Genomic DNA, 20,208 nt, shown 5'->3' on the forward strand with positions numbered 1-20,208 from the left:
GGCACGTACAGTATATTTCTCTGCTGTCATTGATAGTGCAGAAACAAACAACCATGCTCCAAGTCAATAATGCCCCCCTGTGGCAACAACAGTACGTTGCCATAATGGCTTTCAAGAACTTGGGTCAAAAAAGTCTCTCCCACACAATCTTATTTATTTCAACATTCAAAACATTTATATACAGTGCAAGCGTTTCTTACCATCTCAGTGTCTTTGGTGGGTTGTGAAAAATGTAGCTACCTCAGTATGTTTGGTGAATGCATTTATAATAAAACAAGAGATGGAAGAGATTTTTTCTTTTCTTTTCATTTTCTTATAAGGTTCATTTTAAAACACCTTTAACAAGTCAGTATTTTTTTTGCACCATATCTTTCAAAATTGATCATTCAAATTTAGCTTGATGACAACATTTTCCACTAGCCCACCCACAGGCTGTATTTACGTTTTTTTAAGAATGCAAAATTGAGTATGTTTGTATAGCTTTTAAAACAACAATGTGCCACTTTCAGCTTTCAAATAGCTTTTTGAAGGCTGGGCCAATCTCCTGGATCATGTCCGTTGTGGTGGTGGACCTGCCATGTCGCTGGAATGCTTGACTGTTGCACTGTCTTGTAAGAGAACAGGCCCCAAATGCTGCAATCATTGATGGATTCACACTAGAGGACAAAAATATTCAATTAGGAAACATAAAGACATATTTGGCATGTACTTATTCGTACAATATTAACATTTAAAATACCTTACTGGTGGTTTAACTCCTGATTGATTCAATATTTTTGTGAAAATAACAATACAAGAGGGATGTAATTAAGGGATTATTTTCTTTTATCAATCAGTATGGCGATTATTTTCTTTATTACTCGTTTAATCTTTGAAATGCTAAAATATAGTGGAAAAACTCCACCACAGTTTCAGTCCAATTTTCAATGGATTGTTTTTTTCCGACCAACAGTCCAAAACACAAAAGGTATCCAGTGTACTATGGCATAAAACAAAAACAAATAAAAACAGCAAATCATCGCAAAAGAGAAGTTTTGCTTGAAAAAGGATTAATCGATTATCAAAATAGTTGACAAATAATTTCATGTAGATTCCATCCATCGTCTACCGCTTATCCGGGATCGGGTCGCGGGGGCAGCAGCTCCAGTAAGGAACCCCAATCTTCCCTTCTCCGGGCCACATCCTCTAGCTCCGACTGGGGGACCCTGAGGCGTTCCCAGGCCAGTGAGGAGATATAATCCCTCCACCGAGTCCTGGGTCTTCCCCTGGGTCTCCTCCCAGCTGGACGTGCCTGGAACACCTCCCTAGGGAGGCGCCCAGGTGGCATCCTTACTAGATGCCCGAACCACCTCAACTGGCTCCTTTCAACATAAAGGAGCAGCGGCTCTATTCCGAATCTCTCACGGATGGCTGAGCTTCTCACCCCATCTCTAAGGGAGACGCCAGCCACCCGTCTGAGAAAACCCATTTCGGCCGCTTGTACCCGTGATCTCGTTCTTTCGGTCATGACCCAGCCTTCATGACCATAGGTGAGGGTAGGAACGAAGATCGACCGGTATATTGAGAGCTTTGCCTTCTGGCTCAGCTCTCTTTTCGTCACAACGGTGCGGTAAAGTGACTGTAATACCGCCCCCGCTGCTCCGATTCTCCGGCCAATCTCTCGCTCCATTGTCCCCTCACTCGCGAACAAGACCCCGAGGTACTTGAACTCCTTCACTTGGGGTAATGGCTCATTCCCTACCCGGAGTAGGCAATCCACCGGTTTCCTGCTGAGAGCCATGGCCTCAGATTTGGAGGTGCTGATCCTCATCCCAACCGCTGCACACTCGGCTGCGAACCGATCCAGTGACTGTTGAAGGTCACAGACCGATGATGCCATAAGGACCACATCATCTGCAAAGAGCAGCGATGAGATCCTCAGGTCACCGAACTGCAACCCCTCTCCTCCACGACTACGCCTCGATATCCTATCCATGAAAATCACGAACAGGATTGGTGATAAAGCGCAGCCCTGTCGGAGGCCAACATTCACGGGAAACGAGTCCGACTTACTGCTGAGTATCCGGACACAACTCTCGCTTTGGGCGTACAGGGATTGGATGGCCCTCAAAAGTGACCCCCTCACCCCATACTCCCGCAGCACCTCCCACAGTATCACCCGGGGGACCCGGTCATACGCCTTCTCCAGATCCACAAAACACATGTAGACCGGATGGGCGTACTCCCAGGCCCCCTCCAGGATCCTTGCAAGAGTAAAGAGTTGGTCTGTTGTTCCACAACCAGGACGGAATCCGCATTGTTCCTCTTCAATCAGTGGTTCGACTACCGGCCGAACCCTCCTTTCCAGTACCTTGGAGTAGACTTTACCAGGGAGGCTGAGAAGTGTGATACCCCTGTAGTTGGCACACACTCTCTGGTCCCCCTTTTTAAATAGGGGAACCACCACCCCGGTCTGCCAACCCCTAGGCACTGTCCCAGACTTCCACGCAATGTTGACGAGGCGTGTCAACCAAGACAGCCCCTCAACACCCAAAGCCTTCAGCATTTCTGGACGGATCTCATCAACCCCTGCGGCTTTGCCACTGTGGAGTTGTTTGACTACCTCAGTGACTTCCATCAGGGAAATTGACGATGATCCCCCATCAGCTTCCAGCTCTGCCTCAACCATAGAGGGCGTGTTAGTCGGATTCAGGAGTTCCTCAAAGTGCTCCTTCCAGCGGCCGATAACCTTCTCAGTTGAAGTCAGCAGGGTCCCACCCTTGCTGTACACAGCTTGGATGGTTCCTCGCTTCCCCCTCCTGAGGTGCCAGATGGTTTTCCAGAAGCACCTTGGTGCCGACCGAAAGCCCTTCTCCATAGCTTCTCCGAACTTCTCCCACACCCGCTGCTTTGCCTCTGACACGGCAGAAGCTGCCGCCCTTCTAGTCCTTTGATACCCTGCAACTGTTTCCGGAGTCCTCCCGGATAACATAACCCGGAAGGACTCCTTCTTCAGTCGGACGGCTTCCCTGACCACGAGGGTTACCGCCCCTTGAGGCACCTAAGACCTTGAGACCACAGCTCATCACCGCAGCTTCAGCAATAGAGGTTTTGAACATCGCCCACTCAGGTTCAATGCCCCCAACCTCCACAGGGATAGCTGAAAAGCTCCGCCGGAGGTGTGAGTTAAAGATCCCCAAGACAGGGGCTTCCTCCAGACGTTCCCAGTTCACCCGCACTACCCGTTTGGGTTTACCAGGTCTGTCCAGAGTCTTCCCCCATCCCTTGATCCAACTCACCACCAGATGGTGATCAGTCGACAGCTCCGCCCCTCTCTTCACCCGAGTGTCCAAAACATGCGGCCTCAGATCAGATGATACGATTACGAAATCGATCATTGACCTTTGGCCTAGGGTGCTCTGGTACCACGTGCACTTATGAGCATCCTTATGTTCGAACATGGTGTTTGTTATGGCCATTCCATGACTAGCACAGAAGTCCAACAACAAACGACCGTTCGGGTTTAGATCAGGGAGGCCCTTCCTCCCAATCATGCCTCTCCATCGTTTCCCACGTGTGCGTTGAAGTTTCCCAGCAAGACTACGGAGTCCCCTACTGGAGCCCCCTGCAGGGCTCCATTCAGGGTCTCCAAGAAGGCCGAATACTCAGAACTGCGGTTTGGGGCATAGGCACAAATAACAGTCAGAGTTTTCCCCCCCATAACCCGAAGGCGTAGGGAGGCGACCCTCTCGTCCACCGGGATAAACTCCAACGTAGCAGCGCTCAGCCGGGGACTAGTGAGTATCCCCACCCCGGCCCGACGCCTCACACCTTGGGCAACTCCGGAGAAGAATAGAGTCCAACCCCTATCCAGGAGTATGGTTCCAGAGCCAAGACTGTGCGTGGAGGTAAGCCCCACCAGATCCAACTGGTAGCGATCCACCTCCCGCACTAGTTCCGGCTCCTTCCCCCACAGAGAGGTGACGTTCCACGTCCCCAGAGCCATCCTCTGCTGCCCGGGTCTGGTCCGTCGAGGTCCCTGACCATCACTGCCACCCGTGTGACAGCGCACCCGACCCCAGCAGTTTTTCCCATGAGTGGTGGGCCCACAGGATGATTTCATGTAGATTAAATTGTTTAATTGACTAATCAGAATCACTTTATTCACCAAATGTACAATGCTCAGAGGAACTTGCCTAGGTGACACAGCGCATTAAAACAAACAAAAAGTTAAAAGGTTAAGTCAGTTCAAGAAAGTTAAATAAAATAATTATATATAGTTAGGAAAGATAGAAAAAGCCAATCAGGTCTTCACCTTCTGCCCATTCCAGCTGCAGAGGCAGTGTGAGCCCAGTGTGCGAAAACTCCCACAGATCCAGATAGAAGATCCCCCTGTCCTCCACATCTTCTCCCACTGCCCTCAATACTGCACGAGATCACTGAAACAAGAAGTCACTACATGACATCACAGTTACAGGGAAAAGGATGAAATAATGTCTGGAAAAGTTTGTCTCCTTAACATTGTTTTTATCCTGTTTAAGGACCTGACACTAACCTTTACTGCCGTCTGTAATGAGATCCTGTTCGCCTTTTAGCACCACAGTGAGGTTGCCCATGGCAACACTGAGCTGCATGATGCTGCGTTGAAGATCACTGATGTCCATGGGCTCATGATGCTGAGACAGCAAACACACAAATACATTAACACACAGAATTATATGTTATATGCCATCACTTGGTGACTGAATCAGCTCTGCAGAAAAAAGACCCACCAGTGCCTCATACAGTCGCGTGAACTCCATGAAGTTAGGTGTGAGGATGCCCTTCTTGTACCCTTGTATAACAGATGGTTGCTGTGCAACTAGCCATAATCCGTCCTTTTGAAAACAAACACACACACACATACTTATTGTGTACAGCTTTTATTTAGAAAATCCTATCTGTTCAACAGCTGGACATTGTGACTTACTGCATCAATGACTATAGGGATATCTCTTGCTTTAGACTTCTCGATCACCACCTAAAATAGAGGGGAAAATAAAAAAGTGAATCTTAAAATAAAGTAGAAAGATAGTGTTCATGCATAAGCAGCTGGCCTAAGAGACTGTTTAAAGGGCAAAGGAGAGTGAATATATTCCACGTGCCTTGGCTGTTTTCAGTAATACGTCCTCTCTGCCTAGACCTGGTCCCACCACAAGGCCGTGAAGTCTTGGGAGCCATTTTTCTATCTCTTCCACTGCATTAGGACTGTCCCTTGACACAGACAAAGACACAGACACAGACACACACAGACACAGACACACACACACACAGACTTTTGTAAGACATACCATCTATGATTTCTTTATGACGTACTACACTATGATGTTTTTTTTACATTTATAAAAGGCACACTCAACTATTTTTATGGCATACAATAGTATGACGTTTTATGACTTTTTAAGACATACTATACTGCACAGCATACATAGACAAAGCCAGAAGTTGAAAGGAAGGCTGTGTACATGTCTTTGAAGCTCAAATTAATTGTATGTTGCATGTACACTACTTGTATATGTACCAAAATCTGGAGGAGAGCTTGTCTGGGTTATTATCAGTGGGATATGGCACTACACTACTCATAAAACGTATATTAGCATTTATAAGGTTGCCAGTTGATCAGGTACACCTAGCTAAAAATGACGCTGTCTAATACAAGAGGTGTCGATTATTCAACTTCATTATCATTCTGGAGGATGTAGTTTGTAGTCCTGTAGAAGTGTGTTACATTATACAGAGAGGCGTCTCATAGCCTACTCTATTGATATTGTAGATAAATGAAAAGAAACACCCGTTGGAAAAGTTTCCTGACAAAATGATATTCAGATGATAATTGGTGCAGATGGATCTGTACTTACAGAACAGGATGAACTATGAGCTCAGGGCTGTATGATTTGATTACAGTTGCAGCATCTTTGGTGCAGAAGACATGAGACAAGTCAGCCCCCTGGAGACAAGACAAAGACACTGTCACTGCACCAGAACTTTAGCAAAGAAAGAAAGAGATCATTTCAGACAGGGTAACATTAATGATAAATCTGTCAGAATTACTGCTTACCGCTTTCAATGCTGAGATGGCGGCAAAGTATGGAGCTCCAGTATAGCTTCAGAGGGTGGAGAAGAAAATTATTATTCTACAGAACAACAAACTAAACTCACGTTTGGTGAATGATGTTTGTATTGAGGATGAGTTGTGTGACATACTCTTGGCATCCTCCAATGATCCCAATACGTCCGTCTTGTCCCTTGTGCTTTTTGGATGTCAGTGGAGGGACTATGCTCTTTACCAGTGAGAGGATGTCCTCATCCATTCCTCTGTGTGATGTAGACCCCAAACTGTAGTAGCGTTCAAACACTGAGGGATAAACAAAGGGACAGTTTTAAAGTGTGGGATACTTGCTTGGCCTAATCTAAGTTTTTACCTTCCACAGACACAAGATGACAACAAATACAGAGATAACAATGTACTGCAAATGTAGATAAATTAACAAACCACCTAACTAAAGAAAAACTGTGCTGGAGAGACAGCTCCATCACTGAGCCTTCACATTACAGCTGATATGCCTTTAATTTCCACCTCGAGGCTGCACACGACACCGAAACTAATACCTAATGCCTGAGGATCTGGGTTCAACAGTTGACTTTGTTGGGTGAAACAGTCTTTCTTGGGTGAAGGTCGTCTGAGATGAGTGGCCTGGCCTCGTGAACATGACGGGGAGACACTGGAAAAAACAGGGGCGCGGGCAGAGGGAGCTGTTTTGGAGGGAGTGGCAGAGGAACTGGGTCTGGCAGAGGAGATGCTGGAGAACATCTGACCGAGCATCTGAAGCATGTGCAGCTCTTTGGTGTGTTCGGCTTCCCTGCGGTGGTCTTCTGCCTGCAAGCGCTGCTCCTCGATCCGGTAGAAACTGTCCTCAGCCTGGGCGCTCTGCTCCAGGAACTGCTCCATTAGTTTCTCCATGGGGAAGTTAGCACGCCGCTTCCTCTGCCGTTTAGGTGTTCTGGCTGACAAGTTGCTGGCGGAGCTGTTATGCGGTCTTACTGAAGTGCCTAAAGTAGAGAGGGGTGAGATATTATGTGATGCATCTATGAGCATATACAATCAAAACATCATGGTAATAGAAATTATAAAAACATCCATCAAACACAGAAGAAGGAGGGAGGACTTACTGTTATTGCCCACTGTCACTTTAACTGGAATAGGGATGGGAATAGTTGGATATTCCAACTTCACTTCAGTCTCTGCAGGATAAGGACACTCCCCTGTACTCTCTGAGTATGCATCCAGAGCATCTTCTCCATCCTCCTCCAGGCCCTCCCCGGCCTCCTCTCCTCCCGCCCCACTGTCTATGAACTCCTGTGGGTCAAGAGCAGGCCGGTTGCTCAAAATCCTCTCCATTGTGTCATAAAACTTACAAATCTTATGATACTGCCCGTTGTTCCGTATATTTCCTTCCTTTGCTAACAAGTACTGTCTCTTGAGGCTTTTGATCCGCACCCTGCATTGCTCTGGCGTCCTTTCAAACCCCGTGGCACCCAGCCTCCGGGAAACGTCGCGGTACACAAAGCTGTTTCGGAAGTTTCCATCCAGCGCCGTCTGGATGTCCTGCTCCCCCCAAATATTCAACAAGGTCCTCGTCTCTACGTCCGACCACAAGAAGCCCCGTGTTGTGTTCACTTGCATAGCGGATCCAAACAGGCTTGCTTACAGAGTAACCTGCACCACAAGGAGTATGTTGACACTGCGGATTGTAATGGACGTCTGGATCTTTGCATCAAAGCCGCGGGGTGCCGCTATCCTAAACCGCAACAACTGGCCATTTAGGTAGCTTAGAAGGACATGTGGGGGTACACATTATAGTTTTCACCGTGCGAACCATTACAATATATTGTACAGATCAACTATTTGTATGCTAGCTAAAGCATAGTCGTCTATGTGTATCCTTTTACGTCGTTGGCAAAATGCGTAGCTTAGTACTTTAGAATGAACTGACTGGGGATCGGTGTCCCGAGTCCTTTTCAAAACCTCAACTGTCATTGGTGGGATTTATAAACTGACCTCTGATCAGTAGTCTGAGGGTAACTTCACCTTTCTCCGCCTGCTCCTCCGCCCATGCTATGTGTCTGCGGGGTCCTAGAGACCATGGGGACACAGCCAACAACTTGTCAACTCCTCGACCAACATGGAGAAAAGGCTACTAGCTTAACTAGCATAACAGCTAACGGCCGTTTAAATACAAATGTCTCACTGTTTCCTTCACTGTACCTTTCTCGTTCAAACAGACCAATGTGAACACAATCGACAGAGCAACTGGGATAAAGCCGAGCATCTGAACCTCTTGCGGCATGTTGTTATCATTCTTCAGCCCCCCTGGTTCTACACAGTTCTTCTTACCTACACTGGAACTGCGTTTCAACGCTGACAACTGTACACAAATTATCCTGATCATGAGCCCTGACCCAGTGCAGCAGTACAGGGAGAAACGATGCCTTTAAAGATGCCTCGGACACTCCTCTATCCGAGCAGGTTGAACTCTGTCAACAGTCAGGAACAGCCAACACAGCTAAACCAAACTGCACTTCTTCTAATGACCGCTATATGCTGTTTGGAGCATTGAGGGAATTGATATTCCACCAATATATATTTAATCAACATAATAACAACAATAAAATACAAAACAAGTTTTATGTCATAGCCTTTTCTAAAATAGATGAATAGCTATTACTTTACTAATAAAAGTTAAAGACAAACTATAATAATAATTATAATAACATTGATAATAATAATAATAATAATAATAATAATCATATAAATAATAATAATAAAGACACAGACGGTTCCTTTGCTTTTTTTCAATGTATTATATTTGATTACCTGTTAACTGTTTCTGTTTCTCATTTATCTCTGTCATATTGTACATATTTGCTATAGTACTTTTCATATTTTAATTGTCTTCTTTTAATTCTCATGTTTCTTGTTATTACTCAGAAATAATAACAAACATTTTACCAGTTTTCTTTTCCTTCTTTCTTTTCCTGCATTAGTTATTCGCAAGTGTGGCAACTAAATGTTGCAGTTAACAAAAGTAACACAATTTAAGAACACGAATATACAAGCATATACTTTTTACACAAAACCCTCTACAAAAACATTTGATTCTAAAGTGTTAATGGTAACAAATACAATTCTAACTTATTTTAAAATCATCATAAACAATTGTTGTCTAACAAGTTCAGAGAGGAAAGACATATCGCACGATTTTTCCCATTTACGACAGTACGTGAATGCAGCACTTGAGTTGCTGCAACTGTCCAACTGTCAAGTCAATTTAATGGAACAAAAAGGTCACATTAAATAAGAAAGTTTTCGCTTAATTGTTGCCTTAAAGAGTTAGGTCTACAGTCTGAGTGACCTCCAACAGACCCGATTTATCTCAATCAACAGCCTTTTTCCTCCGATAGAGGAACGTGTTACATGGTAAATATTCGAGTGTGATAACGAAAACTACCACCCGCCCACCGGGGCGATCCGATGGATGTATAAGGGTGATCCAGTATGACAAATCAGGCGTAAGAAGCCTGGGTATAATTCCACCCTGATTTTGGCCTTGAAGGCAAAAACAAAAACCCTCTACATTTTTTAAAGATAGACCAACTGGTTGTTCTCTAAAGTCGAAATGTTCCCCTAATCTTGACACAGTCATTTTCAGTAATATGAATATGAATCTTATTGGACAGTATAGAAATGGCATGCGACAAAGGTCCCATGGCCATAATCGAGACCAGGACAATGTGGTTAGGCCCAGGAACATTGAATTAAAATGTTTAATCTTCCATGGAAAACAAAAAAAACACTATAATTTATGGATGTTTCTTCATCTGAAATTATTTCCCCCTTTATTTCTTCTGTAATTCGTTATGTAGTAATAATAAAAAATAATAAAAAACGAGAGACTGCTAGGGGCGGTACACAGTTCTCTTAATACGTCCATGGGTACAGAGCCTGCCGATAGCTGAACCTGAAAGGCGCAGCACAGGGTAAAAAGCTCTTAAGTAAATCTTTAGCTCCTCACCTACTTCCGGTTTCACCTCAGTTACTTTTTGAAGTTCAGACTACAGATTGATAATGGCATGATGATGAATGATACACTGCAGGATTGTCACGCTGTCACAAATTAACTTTCGTTCCTAAAATGGCGTTTGTCAGATGATTTCGTGAGCAACTTGACATTAATTTTACGAGCTAGACCGAGTTTTTTCTGCGATAGAGAGAGAGAGAGAGAGAGAGAGAGAGAGCAGAGAGAGAGAGAGAGAGAGAGAGAGCAGAGAGAGAGAGAGAGAGAGAGAGAGAGAGAGAGAGAGAGAGAGAGCAGAGAGAGAGAGAGAGCAGAGAGAGAGAGAGAGAGAGAGACCGGGACCCGACCCAGCATCATGCCCGAGGTGTCGAAGATGAAGAAGCCTGACGTCAAGGTTGTTCTCCTGGGAGACATGAACGTGGGGAAGACGTCGCTTCTCCACAGGTACACGGAGAGGAAGTTCAAAGACACCATCAGCACCGTCGGAGGGGCATTTTTCCTCAAACAGTGGGGACCCTACAACATCTCAATATGGGACACTGCTGGTAATATGATCTTTGGACCTTTTCCACTGTTTATTTTAAACTCTTATCTCATTCCTCTTGTTATCAACTGCATGTACCTAATAACACGGGATCCCACCACCTGAGGCAATCACTGGCATATAAGGGCTCTGCTGTTTCATTCTCAAATAGAAACAGTATAGATTCAGTACTGAAACGAATAGCAATACCATGTCCTGAATAGCCTTGCACAATTAAAAGTTTAAGTTCAAAACGGGATAAAAAAACAACCTGATAATTCAAAACACTCAGGGGAAAAACAATTCACACTTAAACCTATTTGATAAACAATCTACAAGCAATCTACTGGTCAGAACCTGTAATCATTAACATGGCATTGTATTACAACCTTAGTTATATTAGCCCAGAGTTATTTGTTACAAGTTGCAACTCAGTTTTAGCAAATAAATCTCATATCAGGTTTAAGTTTTCTATCATTATAAATTTAACAATTAAGTTTCTGGCAACTGGTTAAACTCCTTAATTTGAAAGAATGAGTTTGGTTCTCTTGCGAAAATGCATTTGACACCCTTGTAAAGTTATGATTAAGCAAAGACCCCAAAATCACCCACCATGCAAACGCCTGCTTCCTTATAACAAACACTTTGAGGCCCTGTATATTATGTGCAGTGACCTTAATACCGTCAGTCACTTCACTTTGTTTTCTGCTGGCTGAACAACACAGATGTTAAAAAATCACTGTGTGCTTTGTCTTGTGCTAAATTGCTCAATCTTGGACTAATCTGAACCAATCAAAGCCTGAACTGTCATCTGTGTACTTATGCATTAACGCTCAGTCACACATACAGAGCACTTTTAGCCTCTTTTTTTCTAAATCTATGAACTTCTGCTTGAGATGGCTTGCTTAATAGCAGCTTGTGGCTTCATAAATGACAACCACTGTTAATGATTTGACAAAAGACGGACAATTCAAAGTTGATTTTACTACTTACAACTTAACGGAATGCCTCTAAAACTATAGTGCACAAAGTCTTACTTACAACGTGTAAGTATTGCTGTTTGGAGTTGTATCTCCATGATTGTTTGCACTTTTTGTACGTCGCTTTGGACAAAAGCGTCTGCTAAATGAACTGTAATGTAATGTAACATGTATCAGTTATATGAGTAGGTAAGCTTGTTTACTGTGCTGCAACCTATATTCTATCAGATAAATCAAATTAAACTTGAAATGCTATTAACAAAATGGATAAATAGATTTGTTCTTATTTTTAAGTTGCTGGAAAACAAACTTAAATGAGGTCGATATCAAACAGGGAAGGAAAACACTTTTTCAGTGACATTAGGTGTTGTTGTTTTTACTGTTGTACAGATTGAATTCTTCGTTGACAAATTCATTGGATTATAGATTATTTGTTTCAGCACTGAATGAGACTATTATTTGCCGCAGAAATCTGATGAGCAGTCTTTAAACTCTGTCCCTGGTAACACATGTGTTATAGAGAATACTGTTAATTTGCCTGGAAGATTTGTCCGTTATCTTTACCATTATATTGAATACATATAATACTTACACTTACAAAGTTGTGCTTTTCTACAACTTATGTCCCTAATTATCCCCAAGAATCACAATGACCTGGGATAACTTTGATCTTAAATACACTAATTTATTCATATTTATTTTGCCTGTGGCTGGAATAATTTGGTTTAGTTACTGCTGATGAATAAGCTTCTAACTGCACAATATTCCAGTATTGTGTAAACATGAATTAGATTAATCCCTCTTAGGCAAATACACACTGCATAGAGTTGGTGAGCCATAGAGATAAGAAAAGGCACCAGTAAGCCATTTCCTGCCTGTGTTCCCTGACTCCATGAGGTCTGACAGGAGGCTGCTGTTGTGCTCGTTTTATTTAGTCACTGTGGTAGAGAAATGCCGGATCAGCGCTGAGTCATTTCAGGGCTACTGCAGACCTAACTGTAGCGTCTGCATAAAGCTTGGGAAGAGTGGCAGTTACAAGGCTTGTACTAAAACCTGTCGGCTCTTTGGCTCAGCAGCACATTGAAAACAGTCTGTTGTTATTTTTCTACAGATAATGCCCCTCTTTAGTCTGGTTTAAAAGCTCCATGTATGGTGCTGCACACCCTGTTCCTCTTAATAGTCACATGACAGGGCTACTTGTCTCCCCTTGCTTCATCCTATCCATTCCGACAACAGAAAATTAATTGGAAACGGTTTCAGCTTCTCAACTATGCATTTGCTCTTTTTCTACGTATATAATAGTACAACACAATATCTTTGGGGGTTTTCTTCTCAGTTAATCAACAAAATAATCAGAGAATCATCCAAGAGATGCCCCCTGTGGCAAAATATTCACACATAATGTGCCTTTTCATGAAACCTGCATATTTCAACAACAAAGGTTGTTTCTGTTTTCAAACTGCTGACTGTCTTGCACAACTTCTCTCTGTACTGCGTGTCCTTCTGCTCTGCTGTTCTTACAGTAACTCTGCTTTAGTTTTGGGGGTTCATGTTGACAGATATTGTTGAACTCTCTCTGTCTCCACAGGTCGTGAACAGTTCCACGGGTTGGGCTCAATGTACTGTCGAGGTGCAGCCGCTGTCATCCTCACTTATGACGTCACCAACTGGCAGAGCCTAGCTGAGCTGGAGGAGCGCTTCCTGTCCCTGACTGATACTGCTAACCATGACTGCATTTACGCTGTAGTGGGCAACAAGGCCGATCTCACAGACCCTAAAGCCCAGCTGTCCCAGGTCTCGGATATGGCGTCTGAGGACCGAAGTGATTATGAGGAGAGCATAGAACCACAGGTGCTGTCTGCTTGCCCCACCCCCCCGGCCTCCCCTGCTTCCCTTTCTGGGATTACGCTACACAAACAGGTGACCCTCGAAGATGCAGTGGCTCTTTATGGGAGAATACTGCGCTACAAGGGCCTGGAGGAAAAGAGCAGCCTGCCTGCAGAGAAGATGTGCTTTGAGACGAGTGCCAAGACAGGCTACAATGTGGACACTCTGTTTGAGGCATTGTTTGATCTGGTGCTGCCGTCCATCCTGAGGAAGAGAAATGAAAACCAGGAGTCTCCCACAGTCGACCTGGAGGAGTGCAGGGGGGGCAGCAGCAACAAGCGGGCCAGATCTGCCTGCTGCTAGAGACTACTACCAGCAGAGACTTGTTTTTTACAAAAGGACAATCAAGAGGTTGGTCTGCGCACCAAATGTATACTGTGACTGTAATACGTATTTGCCTTGACTGAGACCCAAAAGCATGAATGACCTCCCGGTAACACAAACACACATTCTTGATTCTGTCAGAAAAAGCACGTAGCGTTCATCGTGTCCGCTGACATTTTAAGGAAGGGAAATAAACGTGTGGTGCGTTTTCACTCTAAGCTTCAAAGCCTTCAACCCCAACGACTGAAACTCCACTTGTAACCCAAAGATGAGTCAATCACAGCGTTTCAGATTGAGAATGTAACAGCACTAATTGTTAGGTGGGTGGCACGTTGCACTGTGTTTATTATATTTTTTAGGTTTCCTCAAATCACTATTATTTTATGCTCTGTTACTAGCATTGATACTGATCTTTATATTTTATAGGCACATTTTGAACATTTCAATGAGTGTAAATAGTTAATAAACCTGTCGAATTATTAAATACGCTGATTGTTTATTTAATCTAAGAAGGGACCATGCACATACATTAACATGAGCACTTGAGTCCGTCATGTGAATGTGCCAGATTGAGCCATACATGCTAATTTTCATCTGCTGTCATAATAAAGATTTTTATTTTGCAGTCTGTCTGGTCTGCCACATCTATAAAGTGCATGTAAAGGTGTTAATTTACCCTAAACCCTCTTTATATACAGTCTAAAGCCAGATTATGAGAGTAAAAAAACACAATCAGGAGTATAACAAACAACATTTAATCTTTACAATCCAATGAAATAATCATGTTATGAAAATGACCAATATTACATTACAGTTATTTGTCAGTATATTCCCCGTCTAATCAACGTTTGTTTTATTTGAATCCAGGTGAAGTAGAACATTTGACCTCTAAATTGTGTAAAATAGTCTAATCAGTTACTACAGCATGAATGTGCTGCAGTCAGACCTTTGATCTGAGCTGTTTACATTTTGTCCTTGCAGCTCGCGACAGTTTAATAATTAGTAGATTTGTAAAGGAAAATGAGTTGACATGAGTAGTATTAGATAAAATATGTTTAAACTCTTAAAGAGGGGGCTCAAGTTCATTCAGCTGGTATAAATACAAAGAGAATCAGTGCATTGTGTGAACATACGTATGGTGTATGAAAAATAAAGAGTTAGATGATTTTGCAATAGTTGATAAATGCATATAACGCTTGAAGAGACTGTCGTAATATAAAAATAAGTTTTGTAAAAGCAATGAAATAAAAGGAGGATAATACTGTCAAAAGTATCAACCAACGATTGTTCAGGAGCATTTCTTCAATTGGATGAGAAGCAGTGTTAGTGGCTTTATGGTGGGCTGTACACCCTAAACAATACAAACATCTAGATAAACTGAAGCAGTGCATACACACGGGCATCTTTGGTTCAGCTCTAGTGTACGGTCTCTGATCGTTAACAATGTGTCATCGTAGCTGAGGTAATAAGTTAATCAATAAGCACCAATCCACATTTAACACAAAATACTTGCATTCCCATAATGCTGTTGATTTCATTATAGGGCTTCTGTTTTATCTACAGTGGGACATTTCACTCAAGGCATCGGACAGTCATTGCATATCTGAGCTCTGGTTCGGGGAGAAGGTTTCCAATTTACATCAATCTAAATCGGTATTTCAGATCCCCCTTTGTTTGGTTTAGCACATGGATAGAGAGACTAGACCACTTTCATTGCAACAAACTCTTTGTGTCGGCGTTACTGTCGAGTCTCTCACAAGTTCTTCATGCAGACCTGGCAGCGGCTGATGCGTGACAGGAGCTGGCCTGCTTTGAGCGTCTCTGATGCCGCCTCAGTGTGGAACGACTGATCTATGGAGGTTAGCCAGAAGCTGTACTTGTTAGCAAAGTAGTGGCATGTGCCTTTGGCCCCGTTACACTCAAAGAACGGTGTTGCGCGGAAGTCCTCCAGGCAAGAGCCAGGCGATGACAATGACTGACCTCCACCTTCATTTCCTGCTGCTGTGTGCTGCGGAGACAAAAGTGAGAGGGGAAGAAATGAGACAGGTGTGAAGTCAAGTCTAATGATATTGTGTATTTTTCTTTTTGTCAACAAATCCCATGAAAAGATCTACACCACCAATAAGTAATTCAATAACTAACAAGTATTGTCTTTGTAGCCAAGCCTGACATTGCTTATCCCACTGTGGCATAGAACTCCATTGTTCAAAAACGATAAAAAACACTGCATTGAGTCACACTGTTGTGCTGGATAACATGTTCCTTACATTGAACATGAGTCCCGTAGTTAACTTTGAATAACGCATCGTCCTGCTGCCATAAATACTCATGAGCAATCCACAGCTGAAATAGTCTCCAACAAATATAGTTTACTCCTACTACAGTTTGCTAAAAACTACAGAGCGACTGGCTGTTTTGAGAAATTATTTGGCTTTTTTCAAAATACAAAAAATACAAATACCCATTTCAGACCCGTTTTTAAAGATTGTTTTGTCTGCTGTAGGAATGAATAGTGATTAGGGATCTTAGTGCCACAGAGAAGGACAAATGCAATGAGGTTGTTTTTTTTTCATGGGATTTGTTGATAACAAAAACCCTCACAAAAGTATTCGGCCTTGCCCGAAAAACTACACTGATTGTTAGCAGGACTGATTTTTCACAGAACTGCTTCATGTTGCAAAAACATATGGCACAAAGTAGTAAGAAGAGGATGTTCTTCCAGAACAAAGCTTTAACAGTTCTTATGCTATGGCAGATGACGTAGCCCAAGTGTATGAAAAATAGAAGAAAGAAAAACGTACATGCAGTACAATGGGAGGGTAGGGGGACTTTGTAACAAGAGGAAATGTTGTTTTGGGAAATGTAAACCTAAATGGGTCCCCAACAATTAAGTATTGTACTACCAAAAAGTTGAGGGACTAGGAAAAGAAAGCTTGAAAAATCAGAAGAAAGAAGAAAACACTGAATCCCAGACTTCCCACAGTACAACTTGACCGGGTCCTTTTCACGAGACCCTCTCTGTCTAGTTAACAAACACCCACATCTTGCAGTCTCCACATTCTTAGTTTGTAACTAAGGCGTTATGTTATAAATATATGTTACAAATGTCCCAAAACTCCTCCAGAGCCACAGCATACAAATGTTTTCACATGCTGAGTAGTAGTACCCATGATTACAAAGCAGATAGTGCCTAATATAAATCATATCGACCACTGTCTTTTGTTATGGTAGTTATATCAAGGTCTCACAATTGACAATGATGCATTACATCTTGCCCATAGCCATTAAAACCCATTTGTCTGGTAGGGAGACCAGAACTCACCATGAGGAAGGAGTATCCAATCCACATGCTGCGCCAGCCTGCAGGACACTGTGGGATGGTGATATCCTGGCTGTGGATTGCGATGGCAACTGATGGAGCTTCGCATACTGAGCAGCGGCTGATATACGGTTTGATCTCTCCCTCCTCTACGGGCATCATGGGAAGAGGAGCACTCGTCGACAGCCAGTAGGTCTTATCATTTCTGCTGGCATAGTAACAGATGTCTCCAGGATTGCAGTACAGGAAGGGCATGGTGTTGAACCGTCGGAGGCAGGAGCCTGCCAAACCTGAAAAGGACAAACAACCAAATAGTACTTTTAAAAAAAGAATTTAATTTTAAGTGTTTTTACACAATAAATAAATTACATTAAATAATAGTGATATAATTACAAATTTAAAACAGATTAAAAGTATGAGAAATATTAAGAAGAATTTTTAAAAAGTTGAGCGCTATGGAGTAAATGCTTTAACTTTAAAGTAAATCTAGCAGCCACTGTGCCACAACTGACAATTAAGAAAGTCATGCGTTGACCCAGTAGGCCTAACGTCCGTATTCAGCAAAGTCCACCATAAACTACATAATACCAGACCAAGTAAAGCTGTAGTAGCAAAACCCCTAAATCTATTCAGGAGAGCAATTTGAGTGCATTATTTGAATAACTTATTAATATAACAGTTCATTTGTAACAGGAAGTTATTAGATTGTTATTCCTTCTTTCAATAGTTATGGTGTGTGGTGTGACAAAGTAGTTTCTGTAAAACAGAAAAGGTTCAGAGTGCTCGGAGGTTCAAACAAGTGTATTGAAGGTGCTCTCTGGTAGGGAGAACAAAAGCTAAGAAAAGGAAAAAGGTCCAAAGCCACTCTTCTGACAAAAAGTTAAAAAGCTATTTTTTTTTACTTTTTGCCAGAAGAGTGCCTTGCACCTTTCTTCTTTTTTGAAAGTAGTTTTTGTCATGGAAATAGAACTTTGATGGTCCAACCGGTCTGTTCCGGTATTTATAGTTTTATTATATCATCTGTGGAAAAGCTGCACTAAAATAAGAGTGGGGATGAAATTTTGTTTTTAAGAAGTTCTCAGATTTAGTAAAATATGGTCAAATTTATAGCAGATCTTCAAAAAGGGAATTCTCTTTTCAGCTGTGCTTTGCCTCTCATGAATAGTTCATGCACTTAGAGACAAAATCGGATTACATGTCAAATAGTAAGTCAATAATTGAATAAAAGCAGGTTTGAACTGGAATACCCAATTGAATTAGATACACTCAGAGTTAACCACTGAAAAACAAGTCTGTCCTTTCTGCAGTCAATCAAGTCTTTTTATAGTATATTTTCACATGTGACATCTTTCTCTTTTTCAGCCCCATTATGCTATTATAGCTCTACTTGTAAATGCGAAATTCAAAAGTAAGCACACCGGCTGCTCTAAAGGCCCCAAAATCAAAGTCTGCCAGCAGTGAGATCAGATGAGCCCGACTGCTCAGGAATGTCTTCTGGTTCATTGGATCACAATGTCCGTTCTGACAGGACCTGTACTGTAACAAACTCACACAGGCACATGTCTAGAACATTTATTTTCCCAGTCTAAGGTATTAGCCAAATCATGTACCCTACAGAACTTTGAAACGGTAGTCACCAAGAACATTAACATACTGCAGAACAATTTCACAGTTCACCCAGACTTACCAAGATCCTGGTTGTGGGCCTTTTCCTGGCCCTCAAAGTACAGCAGACTGTAGCCGTCCCACAGTTTCGACATGCCAACAGGACACATGGGCGTCTGTTCTGATTGACTGTGTTTCACCAGCAAGTAACCCACACTGACGCTTCGGCCCGGCATACCAGGTAACCCAGGGCTACCAGGATTGCCACGGTGACCTATTGAGGAATGAACAAATGATCAATTAGCGTTCATGCATACTCATACTTATGCACGATCTGGTTATGGTCATGGATATGGTGGCCAAAACAATTGTTCACAATATTATCCTGATAATCATCAAAATCTGATGAAAACTCTTAAAATGGCACCAAAACATACTGGACTCACTTTCATTCATATTCACAATTCTCCCGATTATGGAAATTCACATACGATCAAATTATTGTGAGTTTTATGTCAAAATCGGCGATAGAATCCTATAACGTCGCATCACTACTCCTACTGTACACACTTGATACATGCAGAGCTGTGATGGATGGTTAAAATATGTGTAATACAACATATATCATATATCACTGCAGACTTTATTTATATATCTGAAAATAGGATGCCTTCATGCATGTCGCCTAATGCTGTGCTCAAACCCTGACAACTATCTAATAATTACATAATAACTCTCTACTCCCCAGCTCAATGCTAATAATGCTTATTTATTCACTAAACTGACTTCACAAACCTTTTCAATGAAAACCCTCTTGGTAACTGGCTTCCTACTTAAGACTCCACCTACTTTCGGTCCTTTAATCCAGGTTTATTAACTCCAATCCTAACCTGCCCCACAGTGTCATACGCACCTTCCATGCCTTGCAGACCAGGGTGGCCCATTTGTCCAAGCTCTCCACGGAATCCAGGTGTTCCTGATCTACCACCAATCCCAGGCATGCCCTTCTGCCCAATGGGTCCCATGAAACCTGTACAGAAAGTGGATAAGTGTATGTTGCTGCGCCGGACGCTTCACTTAGGCACGAACAACAAATGTTCAATTAGAATAACTAACCTGTATCACCAGGGGGGCCCTGTGGCCCTACTTCCCCGCTGATCCCCTGTGGTCCTTTTATACCCTGCGGTCCGTTAGGGCCTCTCTCTCCTGGGATTCTGATGGGAATGGGAAGAGGACCCTGGTTCCCTGGGTACCCCTGAAAACCTGCAGCACAGAAGAATCATGTAATGACCAAGACAAACAAAAAAAAAAGCTCACATCTGGTAACGAGTGAGCAGTCTGTGTATTGTGCGAAAGTGTATACTTTACCTGTAAGTCCAGTGTTTCCTTTTGGACCAGTTGGCCCTTTTTCTCCCTTCAAACCTATGGTACCAGGAACACCCATCACTCCTTGATCTCCTTTCACAGCTGTGAAAA

At 42.7% G+C, this 20,208-nt stretch overlaps 3 protein-coding genes across 14 annotated transcripts in view; 1 reads left to right on the forward strand and 2 right to left on the reverse strand.

Annotated features, from left to right (window-relative positions):
• Nucleotides 1-137: 137 nt before the first annotated feature.
• On the reverse strand, nucleotides 138-8,597 carry naxd (NAD(P)HX dehydratase). 9 transcript variants are annotated; one of them, XM_029458972.1, is made up of 13 exons: nucleotides 8,285-8,556; nucleotides 8,078-8,152; nucleotides 7,189-7,817; nucleotides 6,628-7,068; nucleotides 6,223-6,373; nucleotides 6,077-6,122; nucleotides 5,877-5,965; nucleotides 5,124-5,232; nucleotides 4,949-4,999; nucleotides 4,752-4,856; nucleotides 4,535-4,655; nucleotides 4,295-4,418; nucleotides 138-656 (listed from the first exon to the last, which is right to left on the reverse strand). In XM_029458972.1, the coding sequence occupies exons 3-13, from the start codon at nucleotides 7,700-7,702 to the stop codon at nucleotides 506-508; spliced, it is 1,902 nt and encodes a 633-aa protein (XP_029314832.1). In that variant the 5' UTR covers nucleotides 7,703-7,817; nucleotides 8,078-8,152; nucleotides 8,285-8,556; the 3' UTR covers nucleotides 138-505. The 9 variants fall into 9 exon arrangements, with proteins under 9 accessions (XP_029314832.1, XP_029314833.1, XP_029314835.1 ...); XM_029458973.1 differs by lacking the exon at nucleotides 8,078-8,152 and having other exon boundaries at nucleotides 7,189-7,735; nucleotides 8,414-8,510; XM_029458975.1 differs by lacking the exons at nucleotides 6,628-7,068; nucleotides 7,189-7,817 and having other exon boundaries at nucleotides 8,285-8,597.
• Nucleotides 8,598-10,094: 1,497 nt separating this feature from the next.
• On the forward strand, nucleotides 10,095-14,433 carry rab20 (RAB20, member RAS oncogene family). The gene is made up of 2 exons (XM_029458998.1): nucleotides 10,095-10,639; nucleotides 13,186-14,433. Exons 1-2 carry the CDS (start codon nucleotides 10,450-10,452, stop codon nucleotides 13,785-13,787), a joined length of 792 nt encoding a protein of 263 aa, XP_029314858.1. The 5' UTR covers nucleotides 10,095-10,449; the 3' UTR covers nucleotides 13,788-14,433.
• Nucleotides 14,434-14,544: 111 nt separating this feature from the next.
• Nucleotides 14,545-20,208, reverse strand: part of col4a2 (collagen, type IV, alpha 2) — a 70,944-nt gene continuing 65,280 nt past the window's right edge. For 3 of the 4 annotated variants that reach the window (XM_029458957.1, XM_029458958.1, XM_029458955.1), the window contains 6 exons: nucleotides 20,101-20,199; nucleotides 19,849-19,995; nucleotides 19,646-19,762; nucleotides 18,815-19,006; nucleotides 17,131-17,417; nucleotides 15,562-15,816 (listed from right to left, as the gene is read on the reverse strand). In XM_029458957.1, coding sequence (XP_029314817.1) covers nucleotides 15,562-15,816; nucleotides 17,131-17,417; nucleotides 18,815-19,006; nucleotides 19,646-19,762; nucleotides 19,849-19,995; nucleotides 20,101-20,199 — 1,097 coding nt within the window. Of the gene's footprint in view, nucleotides 15,817-17,130; nucleotides 17,418-18,814; nucleotides 19,007-19,645; nucleotides 19,763-19,848; nucleotides 19,996-20,100; nucleotides 20,200-20,208 lie in introns of all 4 variants that reach the window. The other variant, XM_029458956.1, reaches the window with a different exon arrangement.

The sequence above is a fragment of the Cottoperca gobio genome, chromosome 21 (assembly GCF_900634415.1).
Source record: "Cottoperca gobio chromosome 21, fCotGob3.1, whole genome shotgun sequence".
Taxonomy (NCBI): Eukaryota; Metazoa; Chordata; class Actinopteri; order Perciformes; family Bovichtidae; genus Cottoperca; species Cottoperca gobio.